Source organism: Octopus bimaculoides, chromosome 9 (assembly GCF_001194135.2).
Source record: "Octopus bimaculoides isolate UCB-OBI-ISO-001 chromosome 9, ASM119413v2, whole genome shotgun sequence".
Taxonomy (NCBI): domain Eukaryota; kingdom Metazoa; phylum Mollusca; class Cephalopoda; order Octopoda; family Octopodidae; genus Octopus; species Octopus bimaculoides.
Genome location: NC_068989.1, coordinates 34223442 through 34237468, shown reverse-complemented (window position 1 = coordinate 34237468; position 14027 = coordinate 34223442). Strand labels below are relative to the sequence as shown.

At 39.0% G+C, this 14027-nt stretch overlaps 1 protein-coding gene across 5 annotated transcripts; it reads right to left on the bottom strand.

Annotated features, from left to right (window-relative positions):
- Window positions 1-4098: 4098 nt before the first annotated feature.
- On the bottom strand, window positions 4099-9975 carry LOC106881547 (zinc finger protein 493). Of its 5 annotated transcripts, none has more exons than XM_014931975.2 (2): window positions 9898-9975; window positions 4099-6109 (listed from the first exon to the last, which is right to left on the bottom strand). In XM_014931975.2, the coding sequence occupies exon 2, from the start codon at window positions 5658-5660 to the stop codon at window positions 4293-4295; it is 1368 nt and encodes a 455-aa protein (XP_014787461.1). In that variant the 5' UTR covers window positions 5661-6109; window positions 9898-9975; the 3' UTR covers window positions 4099-4292. The 5 variants fall into 5 exon arrangements, with proteins under 5 accessions (XP_014787461.1, XP_052826554.1, XP_014787460.1 ...); XM_052970594.1 differs by having other exon boundaries at window positions 9894-9938; XM_014931974.2 differs by lacking the exon at window positions 9898-9975 and adding an exon at window positions 9166-9284.
- Window positions 9976-14027: the final 4052 nt, after the last annotated feature.

Here is a 14027-nt window from a genome sequence, read left to right as displayed (position 1 = left end):
CCCATTATACAATAAAACATTCTTCTCCCATTTTTATCGGGTTTAAATCATCTTATTAACTCCCAATTCTAAACTCCTTTTTTCCTTCTTTTCTTCCCTCCTTGTCTAACGTACTGTCTCGTAGCGTTGCAACCTCCAACGGTTTTTTCAAATAAGTTACCTAGCAATCTTTTACTTGTTTCTATCATTTGACTGCAACCATGCTGGGGCAAAAATTTTAGTCAAACAAATCAACCCCAGTACTTTTTTTTTTTTTTTAAATCCTGGTACTTACTCCATCAGTCTCTTTTGTTGAACTACTAATTTATAGCTGCATAAATGCACCAACACAAGTTGTCAAGCAGTTATCACATTCGGTTAAAATGTCTTACGGTTAAGCTGGTTCCTATGTATTTCCCTGAAGAGAAGATTACATCTTTATCAACATCACCTATTCCTTTGGAAGGAACCATTTGTAATCTTCGAAACATATGTTGGAAATAAAAGAATTCATTTAACATATGCGTATTACTCCATTTATTAAATTTGTATATTTACTCAAATAGCCAAAATAACAGGGAGTTTCTACCTCATAAACAGGAGTTACACCACAGTCATTTTGTGATCTTTGCTACCCTGGTATCTATTAACCAATTTATTTTGTCGGAGTTAATTATTAACTAAGAGAAAATAAATGCATATAATAATATATAATAATATATATATATATATATATATATATGGCATGGCTGAGAAGTTTGCTTCCCATTCACATGGTTCCAGGTTCAATCCCACTATATAGCACTTTGCACAAGTGCCTTCTACTAAACTTTGGCCTGACCAAAGCCTTGTGACTGGATTGGTTGATGGAAACTGAAAGAAACCTACTGTATATGTATGTGCATGTGTGTCAGTGTCTGTGTTTGTCCACCACCACTGCTTGACAACTTGTGTTGGTGCATTTATGCAGCTATAAATTAGCAGTTCAGCAAAAGAGACTGATGGAGTAAGTACCAGGATTTAAAAAAAAAAAGAAAAAGTACTGGGGTTGATTTGTTTGACTAAAATTTTTGCCCCAGCATGGTTGCAGTCAAATGATAGAAACAAGTAAAAATGACAAAAGATATATAAACATATGTGAAGAAAGACTTCGACAGAGAACATCACTCTGTAATAAGGTGGTCTCTGCAGAAGCTAGGGATAGATGAATGGTTTGTGAAAGCAGTACAGGTCATGTACAGGGGTGTTGTTAGAAAGGTAAGGGTTAGTCAGGAGTACAGTGATGAATTTAGTGTAAAGGTAGGTGTTCACCAAAGCTCAGCCCTCAGTTCCCACCTATTCATTATCATCCTCCAGACCATAACAAATGAATTTAACATCAGCTGCCCATGGGAACTATTATATGCTGATGATCTTGCTCTCATAGCAGAATCTGTAACAGAACTAGAAGAGAAATTCCAGGTGTGGAAGCAAAACCTGGAATCACAGAGCTTTTAAGTTAATAAAAACCAAAGTCCTTATAAGCAAGAAAACAGACAGGACCCTACCCACTTAGGGTAAATGGCCCTGTTCTACATGTAGGTAAGATGTAGGCAGGAATTCCATAGTGTATCCAGTGCAAGAGATGCAGTGTACAAGAGAGAAGATTGTGTTAGTTTGGTCATGTGATGTATATGGATGAGGACAATTGCATAAAGAAATGCCGATCACTTAGTGGATGGCACTTGTGAGAGAGGAAGACCCAGGAAGACATAAGATGAAGTACTGAAGGCTGAGCTTTACGAAGGAGATGACAAAGGACCAAGATATGACGCCGTGTTGTACTCAAGAAGACCTGCCCACCAGTGCAAAATTAATATCCTAAAATCACCTTGGTAATGCTTGACCATGAGGGGTTCTGCCCAACCACCATTTCCCCTACACATTTCATCCCCTTATGCCTAACACTTCTCTATCACTTGAGAATAAAATAAGCACATACATCTCCCAGCTTTCTCAGTTATCTCTCTTCCCCACCCCAAATCACTTCCATTTCCCATTATTTTCCTCTGCCTACTGTCTCCACCAATCACATCTTTTCTCGCTCCTGGGCTGTTCGCCATCATAAACACCTCGCTTATCTGCTATCATCCTCAATGCCCTCACATATCTACTGTAATCCCCATCCCAGAGCCTCTCCTATATTTCTCTTCATAATTTGCTAGTCACCTCTATACTGTTCACATCTCTGTATAACTTCACCTATTCTCACCACCCTCAAAGCCCCTAAAGAACATGTCTTGACTTATCTTCATCTCTCTGTTGTTCTTCTTTACTTACTCACCCTCCTTCCCTTTCCAACCAGGGTACCCATGTATCTACAGCAAGACACCTATCTGTTTTTCTAGACCTTTAATCTCTCAACTGGCACAAAACTACCCTCATCTCAATACTGCTCCTCACTCCAAGTTAAGGGGGTTTTGCTTTTATCTATCTCTTTTTTTGTCTTGCAAGGTACTTGGTGACCCTGATGGTGATGGTGCCATGTAAGAAGCACTGGTGTTGGTGTCTGTAAAAAGTACCAGTACACTCTGTAAAGTAGTTGGCATTAGAAAGGGCAACCAGCTGTAGAAACCATATTAAAATGGACAATGGAGCCTGGTACAGCTCCGGTCAAACTATCCAACCCATGTCAGCATGGAAAACAGATATGGATGTTTTCACCTTGAGAGATCCTCTAATAGACATATGGTGCTAAGAGCACAGACATGTCACTAGTAGATGAGAACTGTTTCTCATAGATTTGGTTGGTAGGCTGCCACTGAGGAAGTGCAGTACACCAAAATCACACGATCTGGCAGTTCTAGTGACCATGCCAGACAGTTCTTGTCTGCTAGTGATATCTGTGCTCTTAGCACCATATATCTATATGAGAGGATCTCTCAAGGCAAATACCACAGTATTTGGTATTCTAATAATACATCCATTTTAAGTAGGATATAAAGATTGTCATTCAGTTTTAATATTGCTTCCAATGTTAATGTTTATTTTAATACTTACATATATATCATCATCATCATCATTGTTTAAAATCTGCTTTCCATGCTAGCATGGGTTGGACAATTTGACAGGAGTTGGTCAGGTAGAAGCCAGCACCAGATTTCTGTGTTTGTTTTGGCAGGGTTTTTATAGTTGGATGCCCTTCCTAACACCAATCACCCAGCATAGTGGACTGAGAGCTTCTTACATGGCACGAGCAAAGGTAAAGTCAGTTTTGGCAAGGTTTTTACAGCTGGATGCCCTTCCAAATATCAACCACTTTACACTGTGGACTGGATGCTTTTTAAGTGGCACCAGCACTGGCAAGGTCATCAAGTAACTCACAAGACAAAGATCCTTTGAGAGGGGAGGGGGCATTGGAGGAGGTGATCTTGTGTCAGATGATGAAAGGTGAGACAGAGACAGAAACAGGTGTCTTGCTGTAGAGGAGGTACATGGTTACCTGGCAAGAGAGAGAGAGAGAGAGAGAGAGAGAGAATGAGGATAGAAACAGGTATGCTGTTGTCAAGGAGATACATGGTTACCCAGCCTGAGGGGAGAGCAGAAGGAGAGAGATGGTGGCAAAATGCTGGGCATACTCACAAGGGATGAGGAATCAGAATATAAATGGGATGGTCAAGTACAGGAAAAGAAAGATAGATGGTGAGAAGTGCCAGGGCATACCCTTCAAGTACAGGGGTCATAATACAAGTGGCAGAACATTGCCAAAGAGTGTGAGTAGAAAGTGGGGCAGGGGAATGCAGTGAGTGGTGAGAACCTGGGTGTATACAGATGGAGTGGAGGAGCTACTGGATAGCAATGATACAGTGAACAGGGCCGTGAGGACAGGTTTAAGGAGTGACAGATAAGCATAGTGCATGAAAGAGATGTAAGGAAGAGAAGAGATGTAGTTTGGTTTGTTGGAGTAGGATGTGTGAAAAGTTTTCTTATGTGTGGGTGGAACACAGCACTTCTAGAACTCAGTTTTGCTGACGTGAGCAGGACTTCTCAAGAACCTCATACACACACACACAAGTATATTGAAAGATTGTTATATCACCAATATAAATATATCTGGTAATATAAAATATGATGTTGGAAGATTGTTATCACACTTTTATTTTATTTTCTGTGCAAATACATTATTGTTATGTTTTTTTTTTACATTGATATTTGATATAGTTAATGTCCAGTATAAATACATGCATGTTTAGTAAAGTGACTTTTTGAGAGAAGGATTTAATATAGGTATCAGTTGTATGGTTTTTCTTCTGATATACATGTGTCTAGTTAAACTATTTACCTGTATGAATATGTTTGTGAGTAGTTAAGTTACCTCTCTGAGAAAATGATTTACCACAGATATCACAGTTATATGGTTTCTCCCCTGTATGAATGCGTTTATGTTTAGTTAAGCTACTACTTGCATAGAAGGATTTTCCACAGACATCACAATTATATGGCTTCTCTCCTGTATGAATGCGTTCATGAGTGGTTAAGTGACTTCTTAAAGAGAATGATTTACCACAAACATCACAGTTATATGGCTTCTCCCCTGTATGAATGTGTCTGTGAATTGTTAAGTGACTTTTTTGAGAGAATGAGTTACCACAGATATCACAGTGATATGGCTTCTCTCCTGTATGAATGTGTTTGTGTGTAGTTAAATCACCACTTCCAGAAAATGATTTACCACAGATATCACAGTGATATGGTTTCTCTCCTGTATGTAAGCGGTTGTGTTTAGTTAAGTTAGATTTTTGTGAAAATGATTTACCACAGATATCACAATGATATGACTTTTCTCCTGTATGAATGCGTTTGTGTTTACTTAAGACACCATTTTCAGAAAATGATTTACCACAGATATCACAATGATATGGCTTCTCTCCTGTGTGAAAGCGTTTGTGAGTAGTTAAATTACTTCTTGCTGAGAATGATTTGCCACAGATATCACAATGATATGGTTGCTCTCCTGTATGTATACGTCTGTGAGTAGTTAAGTTACCACTTTGGGAAAATGATTTACCACAGATATCACAGTGATATGGTTTCTCTTCTGTATGAATGTATTTGTGAGCAGTTAAGTGACTTTTTACAGAGAATGATTTACCGCAGATATCACAGTGATATGGTTGCTCTCCTGTATGAATACGTTTGTGGGTTGTTAAGTTACTTCTTGCCGAGAATGATTTACCACAGATATCACAGTGGTATGGTTGTTCTCCTGTATGAAATCGTTTGTGCTTAGTTAAGGTAGATATCTGTGAGAATGATTTACCACAGATATGACAGGGATATGGTTTTTCTCCAGTATGAATGCGTTTGTGTGTAGTTAAGGCACTTCCTTCAGAGAATGATTTACCACAGATATTGCAGTGATATGGTTTCTCTCCTGTATGAATGCGTTTATGTATAGTTAAGCTGTGATTCCGGGATAAGGATTTACCACAGATATCACAGCTGTGTGGTTTCTCACCTGTATGAATGCATTTGTGATTAGTGAAGTTACTATTCACAGAAAATGATTTACCACAGATATCACATTGATAAAGTCTTTTTCTTCTATGAGTATGCTGGTGAGTAGTTAAATTATTTTTTCTAGAGAATGACATTTTACAGATTTCACTGCTATGTGAATACTTTCCTATTTCTTTCAACATTTCATTTGATAAACCAATCTTTTTAGACTATGTTTTCTATTTAATCGGATTCTTAAATAATTCATTTTCCATAATTTTTCTTCTCTCACCACAATATGTAGAGGTATTTCTACTTTCTGTTTTAATATTTTATTCTTAACAAGTATTTTTACTGTTATATTTTCATCAACAGTTATGTTTGCTGAGATTTGAATATGCAGGAAACTTCATTTTGAATTTGCCCAAGTTTAATTAAGAACCTAGAATCATGTTGTACACATTCCAGACAGAGAAGCAGAAAAATTATGTTCATAATGTTACTCATAAAAAATATTTCACAATATTTCTACCATATATTCATATAATCAGGGTTAAGTCTGTTGTATAAAGCCTTCCTTTAGTCATTAAAAGATAATAGATATTATGTACTCGCAGTAAAATGTTATTTTATGTCAACTTCATCTGGCATTCTGAAATAATAAAGAAACAGTGTAAGATATGGAAGATACTTAAAAAGTAGAGATTCAATAGTGGAAATTTGAATACATTTCTATATTGATAACCTTTAGAAACAAATCTTTACCAAATGACTGAACTTTACATCATACAAGCTATATTTTTTTATTCATATCAGCCATGCAGCAGCAGTCATGCTGGAGCACCACCGTATATTTACAAACTACACATACTTTCAGAGTGTTTACAATTATATACTACAGAATAATGGATGATAGCATTCTCTCTCCAAAAATGTAGCTATTCATTACATGGCTGATGGAAACTTCATTTTGAATTTGCCCAAGTTTAATTAAGAACCTAGAATCATGTTGTACACATTCCAGACAGAGAAGCAGAAAAATTATGTTCATAATGTTACTCATAAAAAATATTTCACAATATTTCTACCATATATACCTATTATCAAAAAAATTTCCATTCTCTTCTTTTAGATATTGTCTACTGAGAATTATATTAGTTGATGTGTTCAGTCATTCTACAACAGGATGCTATTTCAGAAATTTTTGGTTGCCACTTTTGAGACATCCTCAGAAATTAAGATCAGTCCTCACAGAAATCAAGATGATTTTTATGAGGATTGATTGATAGGTGATGAAAATTTTAACTACTTCTCAAGGTCAACTTCCATCACCCAGTCACATGCTGTGGAAAGCAAACTATCAGAGCTATTCTTGTGTCTTTCCTTCAGCTGCCCTCTTTCATTAACAAAGTCAATCTTCACAGCTGCAGTATGAATATTTCTACTATTACAGATTCCCTTGTGAATGCCTCAATAATAATCTTGAGGACATAGCAATGTCTCTAGTGAGTGTCCTTCACCCAGTGCCTTGGAGCAGCTGCTTAGGATGCATTTGAAGGCCCATGTCTTAGAAAACAGAGGGCATACAGATGTTTTCACTATGCTCCATGTACATTTGTTGGATGAACTGATCCTCTGCTTCCACTTCATCCAGGCAACCTGTTTCTGTACTGCCGCCACTCTACTTCCCTGAATTTTACTTTTTATTGGTCATGTCAAATCAGGTTGTTGTACTTGAGTTCAGCCCTACCCTATACTACATTCCCAAAAAGAGATTTATGTTTCAGCTGTTCCTTTGCCTCATGGACTGCCTTCCACTTATCAGAACTCTGAGAGAGAGAGAGAGAGAGAGAGAGAGAGAATCTTTTTATAGTAAGAACTAAGTTTTAAAAATCGATCATTTTGGTGAATAAATTTAGATATATTCATAATACTGTTTTATTATATTAAAGAATTTTGTTAATTTGCCTGATAAGAGACTGAAGTTTTTGAAAAGGTAGGATTTATATAACGCATTAGAAACAATATAAACAATTTTTTCTAAGATCCATTAGCTGCTGTACTATTCAACATGCAACTGAAATTGCTTGTGCTTGTATCTTACAAGCTGTAATGTTGTGCATGTTCAGTATCATATAATTACTGTATCCAAGGAGGAAATATCTTTTTTTTTTTCGGTGTTATATGTCTCAATTCTATGTAATTACCGCTTAGGGCAATCTCAAAAATATTTAGGGATTGAGGTACTGGCCGACCCTAATAGCAGCAGCTCCCCTAAAGGCTAACACAGAAGCAGGATGTCAGTACCAATAATAGCAGCAGCAGAAGCAGGAACAGACCCAACAGCACCTAACCCTAATCTTAACCATAAACACCGGGTATGCGTATTCTTTGCTTTCGCCTTAATGTGAATCAGTCGTACATTTTCGAATTTATGTAGTATAAGTGAAGGCACGTAGCGTAGTGGTTAGGGCATTCGGCACAAAACCGTAAGGTCGTAAGTTCAATTACCGGCGGTGCATTATTTCACTTTACTCCAGTCTAGTCAGCTGGCAATAATGAGTAATACCTGTATTTCAAAGGGTCAGCCTAGTCACATTCGATGTCACGCTCAATCTCCCTAAAAACTACGTTATGGGTACGCGTGTCTGTGGAGTGCTCAGCTACCTGCACGTTAATTTCACGAGTAGGCTGTTCTGTTGATCGGATCGACAGGAACACTTGTTGTACTTGACAGTGTCAGTTTTTCTGCACACTCTTATACTTCATTAAATCTCACGATAATTTTTTTCCCATTAAATACTTTTAAGTTACCTAATTTTTTTTCGTAACATACGTTTCTAAAATGAAAGTAAACAATATTACATTTTCGTTTCGTCAGTAGTTCACGTAACCTCTGATGTTTTCATACATCCCCCACCTTCTTTTTTTAAATTACGTCGTAATTCTCCACATTTACGTTAACAAACACGTTATTGCAGGTTAAAAAAGATATGAATTTCTGGGATAAAAGAAAATTCAATTTTAAAAAGTTTCACTATCATAATCGTAATCTACATCTTCCAAATGTATTCCTGCAAAGTTTTATTGACCCGCAAACAAAAAATCAGAAAAACATAGTGCAATGGGTGTAAAAAAATGTGTAGGAAACGAATATGAAAAAAAAAAGAAATGCGCGCAAAGCAACGGGAGCGTGGGGAGAGGACCTCGGAAAATTCGCAAGATCAGAGTTTTTCCCTCATAGCTTTTAGAAAAATGGTGTTTTTTTCAATGAAATTTTATAGAAATACCTTTCAAACAGCATACATTAGGATTTTCCAAGGGGTGGGGAGAGGACTTCGGAAAATTCACAAGATCCGAGTCAAGTTGTAAACATTAACCAAATTAAGAAATAAAGTCGGGAACAGGGCACCAAACTGTAGTCATATGCCCAGTGTCTCTTGGTGCAATGAGTAATTGAGGGAGTCTGCCTGCCTCTTTATTTTGTTTATAGTTATTTATATCTAAATATAAATATATTTATAAAAAATATATAAATATACATATTTTAAAGATTGTCTTTATATTTACTCTAATTTTCTTTTTCACTATATTTTACTAATTTTGTAAATCATGTTTTTTTTTCCGTTAAATAAATGTTGCTCGAAGTGAAACTTAATTCTTTTACTTACAATATCACTGTCTTAAAACGAAGCTATGTCAACTTACTGTTTTCAGATATAAACAGTGAATCGGTGTGTTGTGTCTTTTTACCAAACTATTAGCGATCTCGTTGCAAAACGGGTTTTCAAGCTTATTTGACATCAACAATCATGCAGCCTCTAACCCCTTTAGCCACAGATTCGTATCAAGGAACAATGCAGCAAATAAAGCTGATTTTATGTTTTCATCCACCGTTCCATTTAGAAATATATAACTGTATAATAGAGTATCATAGCTTGTTTAATCCAACGAGCAGAGCTATGATTAAAGCATTCCAACTGTGACCACTTTTTTCTTTTTAATCTAGGACTATTCTGTCGAATGTGTTTTTTTATGATATTAAGATGTGAAATGAGGAAGGATTTGACTGCTATTTCTAAAAATCGATCGACCACGTAGAGTCTTTCTCACTGAAACTTAATACTTCTTTTGCCGGCTGATATTTTTTTGATTTACCTGGGTCGAATGTAAATTGAAGCTGTCTTCAAATGTATTAACATATTTTAGGAACACTTAAATTATGCCACCAGTGATATTAAGGTAAGAGAGTTTAACCAGGCCACCAGCTACTCAGTCTGATTAGTTTAGGACTTTCAGTAAATCTGGCTAGCGGAGACATAAATGTAATACATATAGAAGCACCCACATCGAAATGGAGCAGAGGAAAAGATTTCAGATTCATAATCATTATGAGTAATCATAAGTAATATCTTATGAATATGAAAAATTGTTACCTACTGATCATGTGGGGCACAGAAACCAGCTAGCTTTCGGCTGCTCTTTTGGACCCTGTTGTGTCCACCACTCTGATTGGTTGGTATTGGTGCGTTTAGTCTCCTGTTCTATTTCGCGTCAGGGTGAAACCCAACCAATCACAACCTTCAGATAAGATCACGTGGGACAGTCTTTCTGAACTCTACTTTGAGCCAATAGTATCTTATAAATAGCCAGACTTTTCTTGGATTCGATTCTTGATTGCTTTCACCGTAAGGTCGGTTGTTGTGTTAAAATATTGCTGTCATTGTTATATTTGGGCTTGTTGGTTTCCTGTAAGAGAAGCATTGTTATATTATTGTTATAACATTTTGTGAACTGTGACCCTCTCCCTTTGGGTGAAGGAATTCTTTGTGAATTGTTGAACTGTTTTTCCGTTTTTTGGAAAATTGTTATTTTTTGTGCTCCGTTATACAGAATTGTTTAAAAAATTGTGAAAATGGCTTTTATGGAAGAAAGGTCAACACTGAATTTTGCGGTGGCTGTCGGCGGCCAGGAACAAATTAATTTAGAAGTTGAAGAGATTCAAGCTTTTTTGGGCATGATCTCTGAAAAGGACAGTGAGTCAAAAATTACGCCAACAAGTGAATTACAAAATAAGATTAATTAAAAAACTATAGTATACAAAAGTTACAACATGGAATCCAAGAGATTTGAACACTTAGAGGAAAGCTCTATAGAGAAGTGTCTTGGCGCCACTATGCGTGAAATTAAATATTTAATGAGAGGCACGAAATTCGCCATGATAGAAGCATGGTTCGAGTCAACAGAGCGGGTGAAGGAGTATTCGACTCGAACCTTGCAGAGTGGCAAAATTCTTCTACTTTCTTTATATCTGGGACATAGGACGTCCCAGATAAAGATTAAAAATATCCCTCCAGAAGTAGAGGTAGGCTGGATTGTGGCTACCCTGCTATTCAAAAGGGAAGATAAAATTAAAATCATACAGATTACAAGAGATGGACCTCAAAATTGGCAGGGCCAGACCCTTGAGATCCTGGCACAAACCACGACTAATGATTTAGAAGAATTGCCTGAAACAATAGTTATGGAGGACATAAGCATTCCTATACACGTGGAAGGCAGAAGGCCACACTGTTTTAAGTGCGGTAAGAAAGGCCACATAAAAGAAAAATGTCCGGACAACAAAAAAGTAGACCAGTCTACCTCTACCCCACCTCCAAGGAAGATGACCGCCAGGAGGGAACATCGACAACCAAGAAACTAAAGGAAAAACTAAAAGTAAAAGAGGTTGCACCCGCGACCCCTGCAGGAACCAAAGAAGGTATACTCCCGGCCACGGAGGCCATAACCAAGAATGCACCTACCAAAGAGGGCGAACTCCCAGCCATGGAGGCTGTTACCAGGAGTTCATCCAGCCAAGAGTGACCGCCTTGTATGAATTTATCACAGACAGCGAGGAAGAAACACAAGAGCCCACAGGTGGCTATAAAGTATGTTTGAGGAAAAGACCCAAGAAAACGAATAAGGAACATGTCCCGAAGAGCAAGGTCCCAAAGCCTGGGAAAATAGAAAAGAAAAAGAAGGAAAAGAAAATGTCGTTCATAGACATACCTATAAGTATTCCTAAAACAAAAGATTTAGTAACGGTTGCTTACAAATCCAAAAACATCTATCTAGATGGGGTCAATAGACCCCATCTAGATTCATCTGTATATAGAAACGACTATAAACAGAGCCCGATAATCATAGCAAAAGTTGTTAGAACACTTTACTATGATGTATCTAAACTCCACCTTAAAGACATTTGTATCTTTAAGAACCTAAAAAAAGCATTCGATCTGCTGGTTGAATCCTTTCTGAATGAAAAGGATGAAAGTAGGGGAATGGTCTCAAATGTCTTGAGAACCATTCCCCTGGGAAGATAAAATGGTAAGTGACTTTCCTTTCTTCTATGACTTGGAATGCCATGTTAAACATTGCATGTTTGAATGTGTGTGGCCTGAACTCGAAGAGGATGCAGGCGTGCCTCCTCGACGACCTCAGGTCACATTGTATAGATGTGATGGTTATTACAGAGACCGGCTGGACAAGCTGCAGGCCTTCTCGGCCCTCCTGAAAGACTACGAGAAAATAATTTCTCCTAGCCGGGAGGGAGGGAGCAGAGGGGTGGCTGTCTTGATCCGAAAAAGCTTGGTCATGCAGATACGTACAATTTTCATGGACCCAGAAAGTGAGTTGGTCGTTCTGGATCTGACATACAGTGGTAAGGCCTTCAGGATGGTGGGCATCTACGCACCTGGTAATGCAGGCAAACTGGTTGACTTTTTTCAACACCTGGAGAATTTCCTGGTGACATCGAGGACAGTAGTTGTACTAGGTGACTTTAACGCTATACTGGATGCACACCTGGATAGCATGGGCTCGAAGGATAGAAAGGGGAACTCATGCCTCACCAATCTGCTGAAACGCTTCAGGCTGGCAGGTCGATATAGACTTGATCACCCGAATATTCCAGTGTGGACCTGGGCAAGAAACAACGGATCAGTCAGGTCTTATATAGACAGGATAGTCGTAAGTACTAGAGACAAGCATAGATTTAGTTGTCCACAGTTTACCTATGTACCCTACACATATCACAAGTTAGTGATGTGTAGGGTGAATATAGATAAGATGCATAAACAGGGAAGCTGAACAAGACTTTATTGGATTGCGAAGCTTACCGTAGCCAGATTAAGGTTTTAGTGAAGAGGGCACTTACCGGTGCTGTGATCAACAACTGGTGGTTGAGTGCCCTCAAAAGAGCCCTTCGAATTGAGTCAATTAGATTTAGCAAACTAGAAAGGGAATTAGCTAAGGTATTAGAAGAGGCACTGAGAACGGGTTCTGTGTCACAAGTGTTGGCAGTGGACTGACATCTCAATGCCAAACACAAAGGATGCAGAGTCCGGGCTAGGACACGTGCAATGGGCCATGAAGGTATCAATGTTGCTAGATGGGCTCGCTCGGAAGAAACCCATTGTGGCATCTATGCTACAATTGGGTCTTTGGCAGATGAGTCTGGACAGGAGATCCAAGGACAAGAGGAGATATGTAAGGCCTTTTACAAGCACTTTGCCGCGTTGTTCAGGAGGGACAGAACGTTGGACCATGGGAACACCTTACAGCATTTTTCTGGCCGGCGGCCTGTGTCTTTCGGCCCGTGATGCTGAGAGCTGTGAAGGACCAATCACAGCCAAGGAGATCAGAGAGGTACTGTCCAAGTGCCCCAGAGACAAGTCACCGGGTCTGGATGGTCTTCCCTACGAATTTTATAGTAGCATGCCAGACTTGTTCGGGGACATACTGGCCAGTGTGTACACGAATTGGCAGCAGAATGGGAGGATTCCCAAAGCTGTGAGCCGAGGAGTGGTGACACTGATCAGGAAGGACCTGAGCAAAGGGGACAAAGTTAATAATTTTAGGCCCATAACTCTGCTAAACACAGAGTTAAAGATTTTGGCCAAGGTGCTTGCGAAGAGAGTTAGGGTTGTCATGGGTGACCTGGTGGGGGAAGCACAGACATGTGCCATCCCAGGAAGGACGATACAGGACAACCGTCACCTCATTTGCTACACCATAGAGCGGGTGGGTAAAATGCATGGCAACGGTGGGGCACTGGTGAATTTAGACCAGTCTAAGGCATTCAATAGGGTTGACCATGGATACCTGGCGGCAGTCCTCTGGGTGGCCAGATTTGGCCCAACCTTCCGAGGCTGGATTAAAGTCATGTACGGCAATATCGAATCAATAGTCCAGGTGAATGGGTTCTTCTCAAACCCATTCACGATCGAGTGTTCGGTTCGCCAGGGCTGCCCCCTGTCCCCGGTTCTGTATGTGTTGGTGCTCGAGCCATTACTGCAGAGATTGAGGGACACAGGGGTGGACCTGCATGATCTTTGCGGATGACGTCACCATCACTGTGTCTGATGAAGGGCATCTACCTCGAATAGAAGACGCCATGAAAGGATACGAGACGGTGACAGGAGCTAAAATTAACCAGGAAAAATCAGTCGGCTTGCAACTCGGCACCTGGTGGGGAAAGTCGATGCCTCCCAACAGTGTCGTCGGGCACTGGATGGAGGGCCCAGTTA